The 19,814-nt window shown below is 40.7% G+C and overlaps 1 protein-coding gene and 1 non-coding gene across 2 annotated transcripts in view; one reads left to right on the forward strand and one right to left on the reverse strand.

The window, feature by feature from the left end:
• The first annotated feature begins 5,815 nt into the window (after positions 1 to 5,815).
• Positions 5,816 to 19,814, forward strand: part of MTRF1 (mitochondrial translation release factor 1) — a 34,120-nt gene continuing 20,121 nt past the window's right edge. Inside the window, exons 1-5 of the mRNA XM_012805377.2 lie at positions 5,816 to 5,906; positions 7,974 to 8,399; positions 13,592 to 13,683; positions 15,649 to 15,730; positions 16,571 to 16,678. Coding sequence (XP_012660831.1) covers positions 7,982 to 8,399; positions 13,592 to 13,683; positions 15,649 to 15,730; positions 16,571 to 16,678 — 700 coding nt within the window. The 5' untranslated portion in view covers positions 5,816 to 5,906; positions 7,974 to 7,981. The remainder of the gene's footprint in view (positions 5,907 to 7,973; positions 8,400 to 13,591; positions 13,684 to 15,648; positions 15,731 to 16,570; positions 16,679 to 19,814) is intronic.
• LOC111725424 lies at positions 17,247 to 17,352 on the reverse strand. Its single transcript, XR_002773490.1, has one exon. It is a non-coding gene; the product is annotated as a U6 spliceosomal RNA (small nuclear RNA).

Below are 19,814 nucleotides of genomic sequence, written 5' to 3' on the forward strand. Positions count from 1 at the left end.
AGTTTATGCCAGGGGCCACACCCCCCCACCCACCAGTCTCAGTCCACATCCAGCTAGCCTTTCCTTGCCAGACCAGTTGGAGTCAGGGGACCATACCTCTGCCTGCCAGTCTCAGTCCACTGCCTGGAAAGCCTCTGTTCACCGGCTCTGTTAGAGTCAAGGCACCACATGCTGCCCTCAGGTCTCAGTCCTCACCTGGTAAGCCTCTGCTCACCAGCCCTAGCCCTCAGGTCTTGGTTCACACCCAGCAAGCCACTGCTGGAGGGTTCTGTTGGAATCAGGGAACCAGGCCCTTGGTCTCAGGTCTCAGTCCACACCAAATAAGCCTCTGCTCACAGGTCCAGCAGGGGCTGGGGACCAGCCCTGTCTGAAGAACTCAGTCACACAGGGCACAACCACTCTCCAGCTGTGGATGCCATCAGAGCTGGGGGCTCTGCACCCTGTCCCACCAGAAACAGCCCAAACCAAGGGTCAACGCTACAACTGGCCAGGCATAGTCACAACCAGGGGACTTCTCGTTCTCCCACTGAATATCCCTTTCTTCCTACACCCTCTTTCTTCCCTGTTAGTCACAGATTCTGTCCTGATGGTTGGTGGTCCACACTATGCCCACGTCTCTCAGGACAAGACCAAACACTCTGTGCTCTGCAGGGGGCAGAACTTCAGATTGCCCATGAGAGGGGGAAAAGGTGGACTGGGAGTTTGGACTTGTTGGGGAAAATATCTGTTCAATTTTATGTCTGGCAGGGTGGTGTCTAGGTTCATAAGTGGGACCTCCCTGGAGAAAGAAACTTGGAGTTTAGCTGCTCTCTCCAGTGAGGTAGAATGAGAGGTCTTCTGTTCCCTGCTCATTTGCAGATAGCCTGTGGCAGGCCTCCTGCTTGTGGGAGGGGACCTCCTGTCCTCTAGTTGATAGGCTTTGTACCTGTAAATTGTTTTCTTGAATGTTCTTCAATGGAGTTACAGCTTGCTGAACTTCATTCTTGGCTCAGCTCCCCACCTTTGGCTTCATAGAGTCCAATTCCATCCAGTTTTTCTTCCTCTGCTCAGGAGCCTCTGCCCAGGGTTGCTACTAGTCAGCCATCTTCCCAGAATTCCCCCTGATTAAATTTTTTTTAAGTCTTTTTTTTTTTTTTTTTTTTTTTGAGTCATGGCTCATGATACATCTATCGAGGGCAACAAAGTGAACTGTGTCTCAAAAGAAAAAAAGAAGTTCCTGTTCATGTCTTTTTTTTTTTTTTTTTTTTTTTTTTTTTGAGTCAGGCTCTCACTGTATTGCCCAGGCTGGAGTACAGGGGCTATTCCCAGGCACAATCATTGCTTGCTATAGCACGTGTGCCTTTGCAGCTGGCTCAAAGTCTTTTTCTTCTGGAGATACGTACTAAAATATTTACAGGTGAAAAGATATGTTTTGTGTTTGACTCAAAATAGCCCAGGGGAGCTGGGGAGAAGCAGAGAAGAGGGCTGATGAAACAATGAGTGATCAAATGATCACTGTTAAGACTGGGTATATGGGTGCATGGGGGTTTATTTCACTGTTTTACTTTGATGTATTTTTGAAATTTTTCATAGTAACAGGGAAAAAGTTATATATCCAGATATACACACAAAATATAGATTACATTGCATGTTGCAACGTAGGCCTCTTTGGATCTAAATTGAAAAATCCTTTATAAGGGCATTTGAATACTACTGCCAGGGGAAAAAAAGATGGAAAATAGCATTTATTAAAATGAAGATTTGAGAATGTGTAATGTAAAGCAGAATATATTAAAAAATATATTAGAATGATATGTGGAGATAAAAATCACCAAGTTGTGGGAAACAACACTAAATGACCTTGCTGACAAAGCTGACTTCAACTGGGGATGGAGGGGACAAGGAAGGGAGTTTTCAGGATTCATTAGGTTTTGACCTGCCTTTTTTTTTTTTTAAAGAGGAAGAGGAAGATAGGTTGACTTTCAAGGCCTCTTAAAGATCCCTGACTCTAAAAATTTCAATCGTGCCAGCAGGTGGCGCATTTGTTAGTATTCCTCCCCAGATGAAAAAATGGACTAGTATGATTGTAAGAAAATAAGAATTGCTGCCTTTCGTTTCATAGTCGGCTAATCTCAGGGAACATAGTTTATGTTACCTTACCATTTCTTTTCCTCAGTTGAGTTTGAATTTTGTATTAAATTACTAAATAATTCCTAATTTTATTTTTTTCTATAGAAAAATATATCTGAATAGCCAGACATTGAGGCGGGCACCTGTAGTCTCAGCTGCTTGGGAGGCTGAGCAAAGAGAATTGCTTAAGCCCAAGAGTATGAGGTTGCTGTATGAGCTGTGACGCCACAGCATTCTACCCAGGGCGATATAGTAAGACTCTGTCTTAAAAAAAGAAAAAGGGAGGAAGGAAGGAAATATCTGATAAAATCCCAACCCTCTGTTAATTTTCACATTATGGGATGCCTCAAAATGTAGTGAAGCACCTAAACTTTGGGAAACCAGAAAGCCAAGTGCACTTTGTAGTGTGCTGTAAGCTATAGGGTATTGTGGCTTGTGTACTGGGACTTTATGTTGCTTTTGGTGCTCTGGACAATTTCCCAGAAGAGACCATAGATTTCAACATAGCCTGGAATTGATCTTTATAGTCCTCCGAGTCTGGCTTTGCAATGAATGTCCAAGGCTATGGAAGCCCTGGCTCTCTGCTTCCCTGAGGGAAAGCCCTAAGAGGACACTTCACTGATTTAAAATAGCTGTTGGACACAAACCAACCTTCTGTGAGTACTGTAAACATGAAAGTGTCCTCAGAATTTTTTAAACAACCTGGGAGTCTCTGAGAGGAAGCTAAGTGGAATTCCTCAATCCCTCCCCCTTTGGGATTTAGGCTGAGTTTGCTGTAAACGTGGCCCTATTTTGTTGTTTTAGCTTGTTCCAGTTGGAGAACGTGTACGTTTATGTTCTGAAAGGGATGCCATGTTATCAGTACCATTTCCAATTTGTTCAACAAAGAAACTTTGTTGTTGTTGTTGTTTTTGAGACAGAATCTCAGTTTGTCGCCCTCGGTAGAGTGGCATCATAGCTCCCAGCAACCTCAAACTGTTGGGCTTAAGTGATCCCCTTGCCTCAGCCTCAAAGTAGCTGAGACTGCAGGAACCTGTCACATCACTCACTGTTTTTAGAGACTGGGTCTCACTCTTGCTCTAGCTAGTTTTGAACTCACGAGCTCAGGCAATCCACCCACCTTGGCCTACCAGAGTATTAGGATTCTGGAGTGAGCCACTGCACCCCTGCCAACAAAGAAACTTTATAGTGGACTCTACTATGTGAGATGTTTAGATATAGGTGCTCTTATTGCTAATTTAATCAAAGTGCTACTTTTTTTCACCGAATCAACATTTTTTAGTACCATTGGAAGTTTTTTCCTCTTTTTGTGCTATCAGATTCTTTGAAAATAGAAGTTATTTAACTTCATAAAATGACCCTTAATAATTATAAATCCCATATGGAGGAAACTGAGCCCCAGGCTTAAAGAAGCTGCTACGGGTTCTTGAGGGAAGCGCTGGGAGGGACACAATCTCCTATTTGGCTTGGAGATGTTTTGCAGCCCAAAGACAAGCCCTTAAGCAACTGCATATGTTAATGAGATAAGATGGGGTCACTGTTAGCAAGCAGGTTGAACCTTGGACATTTGTGGTATAACAGGGTGGGAGTCGAGCCTATGGGGAAAGAGCACATAGCGATCATTAAGCACATAGTCCTTGAGCATGGGCCGCCATACCTGTTGTATAATGCTTCAATAAAAGGCCATGAAAGAATTGCTCTGGGCTCTCCCTGGAATTTTGGGAAGCCCACCTCTTGCAGGCTTGTGACTTCCATCCATGTCCTGGCTGTTTTTATTTGCATGGTGACAGGGTGCCACAGTGGACACCAACACCCGTAGGCATTTTTTAACCAAACATTAAAAAAAGCACATCTTTTTTCTTTTACATTTTTCTTGCTTATAATAATAGTCATCACAACATTTCAGAGAATACAAAACAGTGTAAAGCTGCGGTCCCCAAACCCCAGACCACAGACCACAATAGGTCTGTGGCCTCTTAGGAACTGAAGTTCCTCTTAGGGCCACACACTTCATTTGTACAGGCATTCATCTCCCCATTTCAGGCATCACTGCCTGAACTCCACCTCCTGTCAGATCTGTGGTGTCATTAGACTCTCATAGGAGCCAATACTCTACTGTAAATTGCACATGCAAGGTATCTAGGTTATGTGGTCCTTATGAGAACGTAATGCCTGATGATCTAAGGTGGAGCTGAGGCAGTGATGCTGAGACCATCTAGTTGCTGGAAGACAAGCTCAGGACTCCCACTGAATCTGCAGTGGGAATTATGGTGAGTTGTATAATTTTTTCATTATATATTACAATGTAATAATAGAAATAAAGTGCACAATAAATACAATAAATGTAATATGCTTGAATCATCCTGAAACCATTTTCCCTGCCCTCCTCATCTGTGGAAAAATTGTCTTCCATAAAACCAGTTCATGGTGCCAAAAAGTTGGGAGACTGCTGCTATAAAGACTAAAATTAAAAATACCTGTAATTCCATCAAACCATTACTAGACTATGTGTAACATAGTGTTATTTAAAATGTGTGTAACATTTTTTAAATGTAATAGTTTGCTGAGTTTTTTTAACATGCTGTTTCACTTAATTGTGGACATTTTGCATATTAATAAGCATAGTTACACTTTGTTATTGTCTTTCTTTAAAAATTTGGGAGAAGTTGGCTCAGTGCCTGTAGCTCAGGCAGCTGGGGCACCAGCCACATATACCAGAGCTGGTGAGTTCGAATCCAGCCCGGGCCTGCCAAATAACAATGACAACTACACCCCCACCCCAAAAAAGCCGGGTGTTGTGGCGGGCACCTGCTGTAGTCCTAGCTACTTGGGAGGCTGAGGCAAGAGAATTGCTTAAGCCCAAGAGTTTGAGGTTGCTGTGAGCTGTGACGCCAGGGCACGCTACCAAGGACTACCTAGTGAAACTGCCTCTTCCAAAAATTTGGAAGAAGCAGTATTTATTGTACAAGCACGCATTTCTTTAGAGTTTTTTCTAAAATGAAGAATAAACACAAAGTGCATAAAGTTTCATATATACCAGGTTCTCAAATAACGTCTTTTTATTCAACACCGTTCCATTAAAACATTGATGAGGAAAAAAATATATCGATTTCTGGCCACGGCCACTGTCTGTATGCAGTTTGCATGTTCTCCCCTTGTCTTCATAGGTTTGCTCAAAGTACTGTGGTTTCCTTCAACATCCCAAAAATATACCTGTTAGGTTCATTGTCATGTCTGCATTGTCCAGTCTGAGTGAACGTGGGTGTGTGTGAGTGCACACTGCAATGGATGGAGTCCTGGTTAGGGCTGGTTCCCACCTCTCTCAGTCAGCACTGCAGAGAATCTCTCTTCTGGGTTTGACAGTAACTGAAAACTAAAGCCCCACCTCTGGCTCCAGGGAACCAGCCTCGGGAGAAACTACAACTCCCAGGATTCCTGGTGACGCCCCCGGAAGTTGTGGTTCTTTGGTTCGTTTCCCCGCCCCCCCCCCGCCCCGCGGCCCTCCCACCATCTCCACCCATTCAGGATAAGTACGGCGGGTAAAAGTCGTCATGAGAATTTCTTGCTCGCTTTGTCATTTTTCTCATTTAGCTAATTTTTGTCATTTTTAGCTTATTGTTATGCATGCCCAAGGATTTCTTCTTTGGAGACGTAGGCGGAGCCCGGAGCAAGTGTTAACCCGGAAGAAGTGTTTGCGGAAGTGAGAGTGATTCCTGGTATGTCAGCTTGAATGTAGTGGGTTTCTGAAGGTTCCGACTTCAAGGAGAATCGCTAACGTCTTTTCTTCTTTTTCTTAGGTACTCACAATGTTTTCCTGATCATAAGAGGAACCTTTTCTTTTCTTAGTTTCCCCCTTATGGAATCATTTCATATACCGAGTTTCGTATGTGGTTTGCACGTGCTACTACCGCGCGCGTAGTGCCACTATTAACACGCTGACACTGAGAATTGTTCCTAAAATATCAGTTCCTAAAATACGGTTACTGTGGTGAGTGATAGAAACGTTTCGCTGCTCTTAGGTATAAATGAACCTGGAGAGTAAAACTCTTGTTTTTTTCCCTCTTACTGTTGAGGTTCGTGACCTTGAGAATTGGTCCTTCTCCTACTTGCCTTAAGGTCGGGTTTTAGGTAGAAGTAGTCTACCAAGAATTAATTTTATCATCCTCTTATTCTGTCTTATACAAACAGACAGAATAGAAACCTCCTCTGATGCGCTTTAAACTACATGTAAAGACAGAGAAACTTCTGTTGGAAGAGTAACATTTGTGGCTGTTGGGCATTGGTTTTTTTCTTCCACTGTTCTCCACATGTAATTAGTATCTTGACATCTATCAGTACGGCACTGTAAACTTTTGACTGTTTTAGAGAGCATTCCAAATATTTTATTTCCTAGGCAATGATCCTACATTAACAGACTATAGTGGTGAAGTGAATGAATATATGAACACGTCTCCGGACATATATATGGGAACATTGGAAACAGTAATGATGGATACTGATAAATCTTGACCCTTATTTCAACTTTGAACCTGGGAATTTTAAGGGCAAATTGTTTTTCTTAGAACACTGTGTTTTTCCTTTCCTACTCAATAAAACCATTGTGTGGGTTTGTTAGCTCTTGATTATTTCTCTTCAAGAGGAGGATAACAGATAATTATTGTACACAGCCAATTTCACCTAACATGTAATTTTTTAGAGTAACCCTTTTTCTGATTGTGAATATAATATGTGCTGTGTGTGTAGAAGACTTGGAAAACACTGAAAAGTAAAAAAAGTAGAAAGCAAGCAAAGGTAATCATAATCCCACAACTAGAGATCATCTTATTATCATTTTGGTACGCTTCCTATTTAGTTTTCTTTTTAACAAATACTCTATATACGTTTTTATGTATATACTATATAATGTAGAACATTTTGAAAACAAAATTGAGATTATGCTCTTTCATATCCTGCTTTTTCCACTTAATATAATTATCACTGCTATCTCTTTTTTGTTAGACCTACTTTTTTGGTCTATTAATAGGTATTTGAAATTTTCTTCCTTTAGGGTCTCAACTAAAAGAGAAACACCTTTGAAAAGTGAATGCAGAATTAAGAATAAAAGTACTCATCTCCAAACAGGCAACTTGCATTCTGAAATGAACTCTTTTTCTGTTTAGCTGAATGAATAGTCCTGATTATTTGACTTCCTTGAACATCTGGATTTCTAAAAGTAAAGAATTAGACAAAATAGTAATTTCTTAAAGCTTTAGAGATGTATGACTATGTGAACCACCTAAGGTTTGTGGGATTATTTCCTAGCTTTCAAGTGCTTGTCTACATATTTGATTCTAGATTCTGGATAGAAAATAGCTGATTTAACACTTTTAATGGATATATTTGTTGTACTCTGATTCTTTTACTCCTTTGCCTTAGTTAATTATACATGTTGAGTAGGTAGAAAACAGTGCTATTTTTGGTTGATTTCTTGGAGCTCCTCCCAGCTTACTATGCCATATATGTGTATCTTTATTTTTACATTTTTTTGTATTTTATTTTATTTCTTTTAATTTTCATTCATTTATTTATCTTTTATAAGGACACTCTTGCACCAGCTAGAGTATAGTGGCATTCACCATAGCTCATTGCAACGTCAAGCTCCTAGGCTTGAGGCGTGATCCCCTGTCTTAGCTATCCAGCTAATTTTTTCTATTTTTAGTAGATAAGGGGACTCCTTCTTGCTCAGCCTGGTCTTGAACTTGTGAGCTTAAGCAGTCCTGCCACCTCAGCCTCTTAGAGTGTTAGGATTACAGGCTTGAGCCACCACGCCAAGTCATCTTTAGAGTTTTTTTTTTTTTTTTAAGATTGTGTTTATTATATTTCAGATGCTGAGATGAATCGTCACTTGTGTGTTTGGCTTTTTAGACAACCATCTCTTAGTTGTTACCCCCAGTGTTATATCCACCTTCGTTCTCATCCATGTAGACCAACACATCTTGGCACAAGGCTGTGGGTTCTTAGACCAAACAGGAATCACATTCTCCATCATCTGTTAAATAAGAACTGGTCCAGAAGATACTGTCATCAAGATACCAAGATGCTCTGGAAGCATGAAGCACTACAGAAATATATGGAAGAACTGAGTAAGGAGTGCCAAACACTTGAACAATGTTTGCAGCATGCATCTGTGAATGAAGAGAAGAGAAAGACCTGGAACCAAAGGCATGCTGAGTTGGCACCTCTTGCAGCCATTTACCAAGAAATTCGGAAGGCTGAACAAGCAATTGAAGAATTAGAATCAATGTTTAAAAGTGAGTGAAAGATATGTGTGCATAAGGATGGGATTGATTTTCTAAGTTAAACCTTTATTGAACTCAGTCTTTTAAAAAGCCTATAAGTAATAAGCTCAACACTTGGAAAGTACAACTCTGTACACAGGGTTTTTGATGTATTTTTGCTACTAAAGATCAACTCCATTAAGTGACCAGGTTCCTTGTGGAGCTTGCCATGTAGTTCTTCAGGTCTGGGAGACTCAATATTAACCTTTTCAGAAGCTTTCATTTATTGAACACTATTCTGTGTACCAGGGACACAAAAATACAGTTCTTACCCCATTCAAGGGCTTATGTAGCTTAGTGAGAGAGATTGTATTTATTTAAATATTATTTACAATGTGATACCTGCTCTACAAGAGGAAAGCACAGGATTTTATGGGAGTAAGTAGGAGGGACACTAAACCAGGTGGGATAGATTGAGGAGAGCTTCCTAAATGAGACCATACATTAGTTGAGCCCTGATGGAAGCTTTATATTTTGTGTTGTATATCTTTTTTTAGACACATTTTCCAATTGTGCAGATGGTGTATATCTTGAAATTACTCCCTTTTTTCTTTTTAAAAACCCCTCTGGGAACATTTTGGAAGAGATTCTTTTTTTTTGTTTTTAGACAGAGCCTCAAGCTGTCCCCCTGGGTAGAGTGCCATGGCATCACAGCTCACAGCAACCTCCAACTCCTGGGCTCAAGCGACTCTCCTGCCTCCGCCTCCCAAGTAGCTGGGACCACAGGCACCCGCCACAACGCCTGGCCATTTTTTTGGTTGCAGCCATCATTGTTGTTTGGCCGGCCCAGGCTGGATTCGAACCCGCCACCTTAGGTGTATGTGGCTGGCGCCTTAGCTACTTGAGCCACAGGCGCCAAGCCGGAAGATATTCTTTAATGTTTATTCCAATTGTAGTTTTAGATTGTTTGGAATTTGTATGTTTAATGACTGGAAATATTTTCTAGGATGAATAGCTGACAGATTTCTTAGAACCATTTATTATTATCATTATCAAATTATAAGCCTCAGTGTCTTCTCTGTTACTTTAAGCCCTAAATAAGCATCTGCACTCTGACAAGGCCTCTATTCTCTAGAAGTTGACAAACTATGAAACAAGTATTTAAAACAATCAATTTTACCTATTTTTTTTGGATCTAGAACCTTCTGAAATCTGAATATGTATATACTTGGGTTGCCATGTTAGGATTTGATAGTGAAAATCTAAATACTGCTTCCAGATTTCTTGTAGAAGTCTAACTAATTTTTTTTCTAGGAATCTAGTAAGGCTAATTCAGTCATTTAGTCATTTATTTGGCCAGAGTCTCCTGAGGGCTTCCTATAAGGCATTGTTGTAGGAAGCAGGGCTAAAAAAATAAGTAAGCTGTAAGGAATTTACCATCTAATTTGGGAGACATGCTACTTAATAAATGAAAAGCAATGTGACAAATGCCAGATTCACAATAAATCAAGCACTCTATTAGCTCAAAGAGGATCATAACTAAATCTTACAGAAGTAGGTGGGATGGGGTTTTAAATTCGATTTTGAGGAATGATTTTTCTGGGGGGAAAAGAAGGACATTCCAGGTAAAGGAAACAGTTTGAGCAAAGCTAAGAAAGGGTGAGAATGTGTAGAGGTGTTGGTGTGTAGTTGATGATGCAGAGTGACAGTGGACTAATCTGTTAAGATTGTGATGGGTTGGGCGGCGCCTGTAGCTCAGTGGGTAGGGTGCCAGCCATACACATCGAGGCTGGCAGGTTTGAACGCAGCCTGGGCCAGCTGAAACAATGACAACTGCAACAACGGAAAAAAAATAGCTGAGTATTGTGGTGGGCGCTGGTAGTCCCAGCTACTTGGGAGGCTGAGGCAAGAGAATTGCTTAAGCCCAAGAGTTTGAGGTTGCTGTGAGCTGTGACACCATGGCATTCCACCCAGGGCAACAGCTTAAGACTCGGTCTCAAAAAAAAAAAAAATATTGTGATGGATCTTGGATATCCTGCTAAGGAGGTTCTGAGACCCACATGGGTGTAGCTACTATGCAAGTCAACCACAGAAAGAGGGTTTTCTAACCAGGCAGAAAAGGGAGACTTAGAACATGAAGGCTTAGGGGTGCAGCATTTCTTTTTAGGATGATAAAAATTTGTTGTGGTAATGGTTACACACTTTGTGAATATAGTAAAAGCTACTTAGAGGTGTTTTTGTGGTGCGTGCCTACCAGATCTGGACAACTGCCTGGTGTCCTCAAACTACAGCCTGCGGGCCACATGTAGCCCACCTAGGACATTTATCCGGCCCGCTGGGTGTTTTTGCTGCTGCTGCCTGTCCTGCTTAGCAGCCGACTCATCCCAGGGCCCAAAGTCTGGCCCTCTAACGGTCTGAGGGACAGTGAACTGGCCCCCTGTTTAAAAAGTTTGAGGACCCCGGCATAGTATAAGCCTCGGTGGTGTTAAGTAACTGTCAAGGCCAGTTACTGTTAATACCTGTAACATCCTGGATGTTCAAAACCTTATTTTCCTGCCTTCCATTAGTGGTACCCATGAGTCTCTTATGGAGATTTAATAATATTTTTTACTCTTTTTAAGAATGTCACCTAAATTTGTAATTAATTAGTTTTGAGAAAGTTGCTTGCACATATAGGGGCCTACTAAATGCTTTCCAATTAAATTGCCATAACCTCTTCCAGCCTGGTTGTCTCACGTGTAGTATTAGTACATTGTATTAGATAATTTCTAAAGGTTCTGCTTGCTATTCTGCTATTTTATAATAACAGTGATAATAGCTACTAAGTATTTCTGTGTGTCAGGCTTTACAAATATTATCTCATTTGAATTCTTAGAGTAACCTTATAACGTAGAAATTATTTTATTATCTCTGTTTTACAGATAAAGAAACTGGAAAGTTAAATTTCCAGAGGTTGCTTAGTCAGTGAGGAGAAGGTTTGAACCGAAGCAGTGAGACTCCAAAGCCTTTTCTCTTTTCCGCTGCACAGAGATTCAAAGTCCAATAGGGTCTCCCTCTGTAATGTACCCAGCATGAGTCTCTTTCGATTCCTGCTATTAATATATCTTCAGTACAGTCTCTGACCTAGGCTTGGCCCCTGTGGCTCAAGTGGCTAAGGCGCCAGCCACATACACATAAGGTGGCAGGTTTGAATCCAGCCCTGGCCGCCAAACAACAATGAAGGCTGCAACCAAAAAAAACAGCCAGGCTTTGTGACCGGCGCCTGTGGTCCCAGCTACTTGGGAGGCGGAGGCAGGAGACTCGCTTGAGCCCAGGAGTTGGAGGTTGCTGTGAGCTGTGATGCTATGGCACTCTACCCAGGGAGACAGCTTGAGGCTCTGTCTTAAAAAAAAAAAAAATCTCTGACCTGGATGACTGGACATATATTCAGTTCCTAACTTGCTTCTAGTCTCACCTTAAGAGGTTCCCAGTTCAAGTGCATTTTTTTAAAAAGAGATTTAGAAACAGGGTCTTATTATTTTCCCTAAGTGAAGGACTCAACTATAACTTGGATAAGGTTTAACAGATGGAAACAGTGTGACCCAATCATAGGTACCCTTATATTAATCTGGGAAAAAAAGTGCATACTAGATATGAGCTAATCAAGACATTTCAAGAATTCTTATTAATATTTCTGATTTCTCTTGGACAAAATGGACATGCTAGCCATGCTGGACACACATCACAGTGTACTAAATTATTGCTGCCACCTTAGACAGGAATTGCTCGCCACAGTTTGCTCCATACTTTAACCCTATTGTGTGGGGGTAAACCCCCACAAAAATTAAATGAAATGTGCTCTTGTAATTCCAGAACTGAGCAAAAAGACTTGTGAGTATTATGCGCTTTTGTCGAAGCCCTAAGCAACCTGGGAAAACACGGTGGGGGCCTGCAGGCCAGGCGTAAAAACCTCCTACAGGGAACCCCGACTGTGCAGTCAAGTCAGCCTGTCAGATAAGGGTTGAAACGGCCCATCTGTGCAGAGGACATGACTCAAAGGTTGATGTGAATAAAAAGAAAAACTCTATCATAATGATGTGAGTAAAACACTCCATCGTAACTGCAGGGTCTCCAAAACCATAAAAAAACAGTCCTGAAGCCAGTTTCTCGGAAATCTAATTGAGTACATAGAAGAGAAAGGTTTTACTCCTCTGTTTATCCTAACCATTAACTTTAGCAATAGAAGTCAGATAATGTATTGTTCTTTTAGGTCTTCAGAGAGGAATAGCCTGATGCTAGCTTAAGATGGTTGTCTTACTTTCCCAGACTTTCTTTCTTTAGGCTAATCTTATGATGGCTATCTGACTTTCCCGGACTTTCTTTCTTTTCTATAGTTTAAGATAAGAAATGAGGATGTTAGGATTATTGCTCAATGTGGTGTACATGACTAGCTTCCAATAAAGGGGGAGTGGAAAATAAAGACATTTTGCTACATGCCACCTAAGAGTGTGTAGTCGTTTCTTGCTTTTAAACAATTCTAGGAGTGAGCTTGCACCTGTGGCCAAGCCGTCCTTCTCTCCCCACGAGAAAGAACATCACCTAACAATATTGTAGGGTAAACCCCCACACTATTGGGTTTATATTTAATCAGTTAATTCCTTTTAAACCTATTTGGATAATCACAGATTTCTATAATAACTTATAGCCATTCAAATAACAAGCTTGTGGGGGGGGGCAAGTTTATACTACTTTGCATTGAGATTTTTGGATGTGCTTAGCAAATTATTAATTGACACTCTCCAACTTTTTTTTTTCTTTTTTTTTTTTTTGAGACAGAGTGTCTCTCTGTTGCCTGGGCTAGAGTGCAGTGGCATTATCACAGATCATAGTAACCTCAAACTCCTGTACTCAAGTGATTCTCCTTCCTCAGCCTCTAAGTAGCTGGTACGACAGGCACATGCTACCACACTCAGCTAGTTTTTTTGTTTTTTACAGAGACAGGCTGTGTTGCCCAGGCTGATCTTAAACTCCTGGCCTCAAGTGATCTTCCTGCTTTGGCCTCCCAGAGTACTAGGATTATAGACATTAGCCACTGTGCCTGGCTGCTCCAGCTATTTTACTTGTTTCTGTAATCTTTTGCCTTCCTAAATGAAATAAAACCTAGTAGACAAAGAAGTGGTGGCTATTTAAGAGTTTCTCTGTAAGTTTTTAAAAACTTTACCATTATTTCTGTTGCTGCCTTTTAGGTCTGAATGAACAAGATGAAAAGCAGTTACAAGAACTTGCAGTAGAAGAAAGGCAAACCATTGATCAAAAAATCAACACGTTATACAGTGAGGTATGTTTAAGGAGGTAGACTAATATCAATAGTTTTATAGAAAGGAATATTGGTTTTGCTAGACTTTCTCTTAGCACTCAAAGCATTGATTTAAGTGTTTCCTTAGGAAAAGTGATCAAGCTGTAAATTGCTATAATTTGCATTGGACAGGAATTGGATGTCAAAGAATAAAACAAAGATCCCCAAGGCTTTCAAAGCTAAATGTGCTTGTTATCTTGCCAGGCAAGAAATCCATGCCAGTAAAGAAATCTAGTTTACCATGGGGAAAGAGTCGGGTTTTTTTAAGTGTTAGAAGGGTGGGGACGTGGGGACGTTCATGGTGATTGTGTTAATTAAGGATTGAAAATTCACACTCTTGGCTTGGCGCCTGTGGCTCAGCGGCTAGGGTGCCACCACATACACCAGGGCTGGTGGGTTGAACCCAGCCCAGGCCTGCCAAACAACAGTGGTAACTATAACCAAAAAATAGCTGGGTATTGTGGTGGACACCCGTAGTCCTAGCTACTTGGGAGGCTGAGGCAAGAGAATCACTTAAGCCCAAGAGTTTGAGGTTGCTGTGAGCTGTGATGCCACGGCACTCTACTGAGGGTAACATAGTGAGACTCTATCTCAAAAAAAATTGGAAAATTTGCACTCTAGGTAGAACAGAATAAGTTCAAGGGTATAGAGGTGGTTGGTTAGCACACATCTTTAGGTCTATTGAAAGTCTATTGTGGTTTATGAAACTGTATCAGCATCAGCTGAAATCTAGCAAGGAAGTGGAAAATTTTCCTTCACTAGTGGTCTCTTTTTCTTCTGGTTTGTCTGCAAAGACAGTGAAGAACACAATACTGTGTACTGTGTTTCCCTCTCTTATTTGCCATTCTCCTACTTTTAGGCCTTGTTAGAGGTTAGGGGGATAAAATGGAGGTATCAGTTATTTTTATTACTCATTTAACCAGTTTATCAAAGGCAGAGCAAGATCTCTGACTCTTGGTCTTATATTCTCTCCCACAGACTGTACTATAATTGCTAGCAGAGATGGAGTATTTCAGAAATTGGCATTAGGGCCCAAGCACAGTGGCTCCTGCTATAATGCCTGCACACTGTAGGAGGCCAGGTGAGAAGGGTCAGTTGAGGTCAGGAATTCACGATGCCAGCTTGGGCAATGTAGCAAAATCCCATCTCTACAAAAAAATTAAAATTAGCCAGGTGTGCTGGTGCACAGCTGTAGTCTCAGCTACTCAGGAGGCTGAGGCAGGATTGCTTGAGTCCAGGAGTTGCGGTTGCAGTGAGCTTTGATGTCACCACTGCAGTCCAGCCCAGGCAACAAAGTGAGACCTATCTTGGGGGGAAAGAAAAAGAAATTGGCAGTATGGAGAGTCATTATGCATACATACTTTTAGTTGGATTTGAAAGACCTTTTATTAGTAATTGAATTGCTTCCCTTTTCTTCCTATTGCCCCCTTTTTGTCACAGCTGACAAACTATTTTAGCCTTACCTTGTGAGTCCTCAACATAGTCTTTAAATAGAGTGACTATTGAGAAGGCAGAGGATGGCATGGTATCTGCTATCATTTTGGCAGGAGAGAATGCAAAATCATATGCAAAAGTCTTCATTTTCTCCAAATGGAGACTTTCAAAGCCTTGCTTCATTCATTAGATGAAAGAAGCTACTGTTGAGAAGTAATTAAAAGAGGCAAGATCTGAAGAAAATTGAACAGAACCCTGCGGACTTTGATCGAAACTTCTGCATTTTAGGAAATTAAGATAATCTGACAAGTAACTTCATTGTTAACATGAGTAAATCACCTATTTTAGGTCTAATTAAATCTATATTATAGCATGTTGGAATTCACTTCATCAAGATGCTAATATTCTCTTAATTACTGATTTTTTAAATGTTTTGGGGCTTTTATCTTAGTTCAAGAAGTAATAGTATGCCAGCAAAAATATTCACACCAATGCCGATTTTTTTTCCCCCAGCTTTTCCAGAATCTAGTGCCAAAAGAAAAATATGACAAAAATGATGTTATTTTAGAGGTGATATCTGGAAGAACTACTGGAGGTATGTATAAAATAATTTTATTGTGATCTAAAAAATGCTTAAATTTTACCTTGATTTGATATCACTGTATCTTTAAAAGTTCATTAACTGTGTTTAACTTTGGAAATAGTTATTATTTGTTTTCCTAAGAGACTCATATCTACGGATAGCTCTTTTAGAAATTTTTTTTTTTTTTTTGGATCACTTTTGGCACTCTGGGTAGAGTGCCATGGCATCACAGCTCACACCAACCTCAAACTCTTGGGCTCAGGTGATTCTCTCATCTTAGCCTACTGAGGAGCTGGGACTACAGGCACCTGCCACAATACCTGGAAATTTTTAGAGATGAGGTCTTGCTCTGGCTTAGGCTGGTCTTGAACTTGTGACCTTAGGCAGTCCACACACCTCGGCCTCCCAGAGTGCTAGGATTACAGGTGTGAGCCATTGTGCCTGGCCTGTGACTTTTGCTTTTTTTTTTTTTTTTTGAGACAGAGCCTCAAGCTGTCCCCCTGGGTAGAGTGCTATAGCATCACAGCTCACAGCAACCTCCAACTCCTGGGCTCAAGCGAGTCTCCTGCCTCTGCCTCCCAAGTAGCTGGGACCACAGGCTCCTGCCACAACGCCCGGCTATTTTTTTTTTTGGTTGCAGCCGTCATTGCTGTTTGGCGGGCCCAGGCTGGATTCGAACTTGCCACGTTAGGTGTATGTGGCTGGTGCCTTAGCCACTTGAGCCACAGGCACCGAGCCGACTTTTGCTTTTTGAAGAAGATAGGGGAAAAAGGAACTAAAAAAAAAAAACTTAAAATATTTTTTGAAAATAAGGAGTTTGTGCTGATGGAATTTTTAAATATTTTCTTTTAGGTGACATATGCCAACAATTTACCCGAGAAATATTTGACATGTATCAGAATTATTCATGCTACAAACATTGGAAATTTGAACTTCTGAATTATGCACCAGCAGACTATGGTAGGTACAGTTGAGGATTTTGTCTATAGAAGATGCTGAATATTATTTTACCTGTGGTCTTGATCAGAATCATGTATCATGTTGTCCCATTTTATTTATTTATTTATTTATTTGGTGACTTTGTAACGTCATTTAATGTGCCTGACAATCACCAACTAGTTCTCATCTGCATTGGCTGTAGATTTTTGAGAGTGGTAACAGGTAACCAAAGTATAAAGTTTTTTTGGTGACTCTTCACCTTCATTACGTTTTCTGGACAACTGCAGATACAGTACAGGACATTCCCTATGCCTTTGGCCCAGACAGCATTGTTGAGCCTGGTATCAATGTGCACATCTGGAGTCCCCACCTCTTTCATGGCAAATTTCCAGATCTCTTTGAGTGCCTGAGGGGCACATTTCTTGAAGCCCACTCCATGAATGCACTTGGGAATGTTGATGGTGTAGTCTCGAGTTACCACCTTGTTGATGGCAGACTGGCCCTTCTTCTTCTCACCACCCTTCTTTGTGGGAGCCATTCTGCCAGGCCCACGTTGGAAAGTGTTGTCCTGTGTTTTTTTTTTAAAGCAAAAAATATGGAACGCTTCATGAATTCGCGTGTCATCCTTGCACGGGGCCATGCTAATCTTCTCTGTATCGCTCCAATTTTAGTATATGTGCTGCCAAAGTGAGCACAAGTGTTGTGCCATTTTTTAAAACTTTTGGTCTGTATCAACTAAATACTGTGACATAGGTTCATCAGCCACAGTAGCTTATTATACTATCGTAGAATTAGCTGGGAGAAGAGAAGGGGAGGGAAGGAAGCATCCTAGGAAGGAATACGGGAATTAGAGAAAGTTCTCCTAATCTTTGCTCTGTTACTCACGGCAAAGATGCATATTAAAGTTTTTACGCTGAAGAATTTTATCATTTACATTCAGAAAGTATTAGTAGACTAAGTGGATAATAAGGAGTTAGATTTTTATGGCAGTACAAAAAACTTATTTGTATTTTCAAGAAATTTCCATTCTATTTGGGATGATAAAAATTTAAACAACATAAATAATAACAAACAGTGTAAGTTCTTAAACATTTAAGTAATCATGTTAATTCAGAACATCTGAGAGTAAGTCTCTCATTTTTTTCCATTTTTTTTTAACTCTATCTAAGAGGTTTTGTCTCCTTGGATACACTGTAATTTCCAAGGGTCATCAGTAATAAATCACCAACCATCAAATTGGGGAAAGAAGATTAATATAAGTTACACAGAGGGAAATGAAAATTGGGAAACAGCATAAGGAAGCTTCAGTTGATACAGAATTCAGATACATTACAGGGAATATCAGTGAGAGCAGCAGGAAGGAGCAAGCTGAACAGCAGCACAATGGCGGGAAAGATCTTGGCATGTGGGTAGGACAAGGAGGAGGCCAGTTTACCCATAGCTTATTTGTGAATGGAAGTAATAGCTGAAGTGGGGGTAGGTTTTGAACAGCCTTGAAAGCTGAATAAGAATTAAAAGGGACTAGGGGGCTGTTAAAAATTTTATTAATAAGAATATGACTTGGGCTCAGCGCCTGTAGCATAGTGGTTACAGCACCAGCCACATACACCAAGGGTGGCAGGTTTGAACCCTGCCCAGGTCAGCTAAACAACAATGACAACTGTGACAAAAAAATAGCCAGGCATTGTGGCAAGAGAATAGCTCGAGCCCAAGAGTTTGAGGTTGCTATGAACCATGATGCCATGGCACTCTATGGAGGGCGACATAGTGAGACTCTGTCTCAACAAAAAGAAAAAAAAGAATATGACTTGATGAGATACACATATTTAAAGATTATTTTAACAACAGTATGAAGGATGGATTGAAGATGGTGTATTTATGACAGACTCCAAAGAGGTTAGTAAGAGTAACTCAGACATGACCAGGAGTTAGAATTGGGAGTAAGGATACATATGAGACCTTTAAGGGATGAATGGGCAAAATTTGCTAAATGACTGCATATGGGAAGGGCTATTCCTTACCTAGTATGTCCTGTTAGACAACCTCACAACCCTGTGAGATTAAATATTGTTAATCTCATTTTACAGATAAGGATCTAGGCTCAGAAAGTAATTAATTCAAGATCGTACAATGAATAATGGCAATCTTGGGATTAAATGTAAGTCTCTCTGATCCAGAGTTGTACATCTCATTAATCTCTTTTGACACAAAGGAGATAAGCCACAGGGATTCTAATCTTTGTAGCTGGGAAGACTGTGATACTGGTTCATCCATGCCATTGAGCAGAGGAGAATTTGGAAGGCAGAATCCATTTGGGAAGAATAACTAATGATGATTAGGTTTTTTTTGTTGTTGTGTTTTATTTTTTTGAGACAGTCTCAGTCTGTCACCTTGGGTCGAGTGCTGTACCATCATAGCTCACAGCAACCTCCAACTCTTGGGCTTAAGAGATCCTCTTGCCTCAAATTTTCTATGTGTTAGTAGAGACAGGGTCTTGCTTTTTTGCCCAGGCTGGTCTCAAACTCGTGAGCTCAAGCAATCCACCCACCTGGGCCTCCTAGAGTGCTAGGATTATAGGTGTGAGCCACCGCACCTAGCCATAGGTTTTGAATTATTAAGTGTGAGGTTATAGTGAGCATCTATTTGGAAATATTCAGTAAATGCTGAAGTTGTATAACTAGAGCTTTGGTGAATTAATATAATTCAGGGGAACTATTTGATAGCTGTGAGCACAGAGATAATATCTGATATTGAGAGAATAAGTGAGGGAGAGCCTCTAGAAAGGGAACAGTCAGGGCACCAAGCTTTGAAGAATGGCCACATTTAGGAAGATAGATGAGTTGGTAAAAGAAAAAGAAGAATCAGATAAGCAAAAAAAGGATGAGGACAGTATAATATTACAGAGCAAAAGAGGAGAGAGTTTCAAGGAGAATATAATCAAAGATAGCTGTTACCATAAAAAAGAGAATAGTTGAAAATGTCCTGGGTAACCTCTGAGATGTATATTTTGAATAGGACTTTCAAGAATAAAAGGGAGATGTGACTTGGTGCCTGTAGTTCAGCAGCTAGGAGCTGGCAGGTTCGAATCTAACCCGGGCCTGCCAAACAACAATGACAACTACAACCAAAAAATAGCTGGGTGTTGTGGCAGGTGCCT

This window comes from Otolemur garnettii, unplaced genomic scaffold, assembly GCF_000181295.1.
Source record: "Otolemur garnettii isolate 467f Iridium unplaced genomic scaffold, OtoGar3 scaffold00040, whole genome shotgun sequence".
Lineage (NCBI taxonomy): Eukaryota > Metazoa > Chordata > Mammalia > Primates > Galagidae > Otolemur > Otolemur garnettii.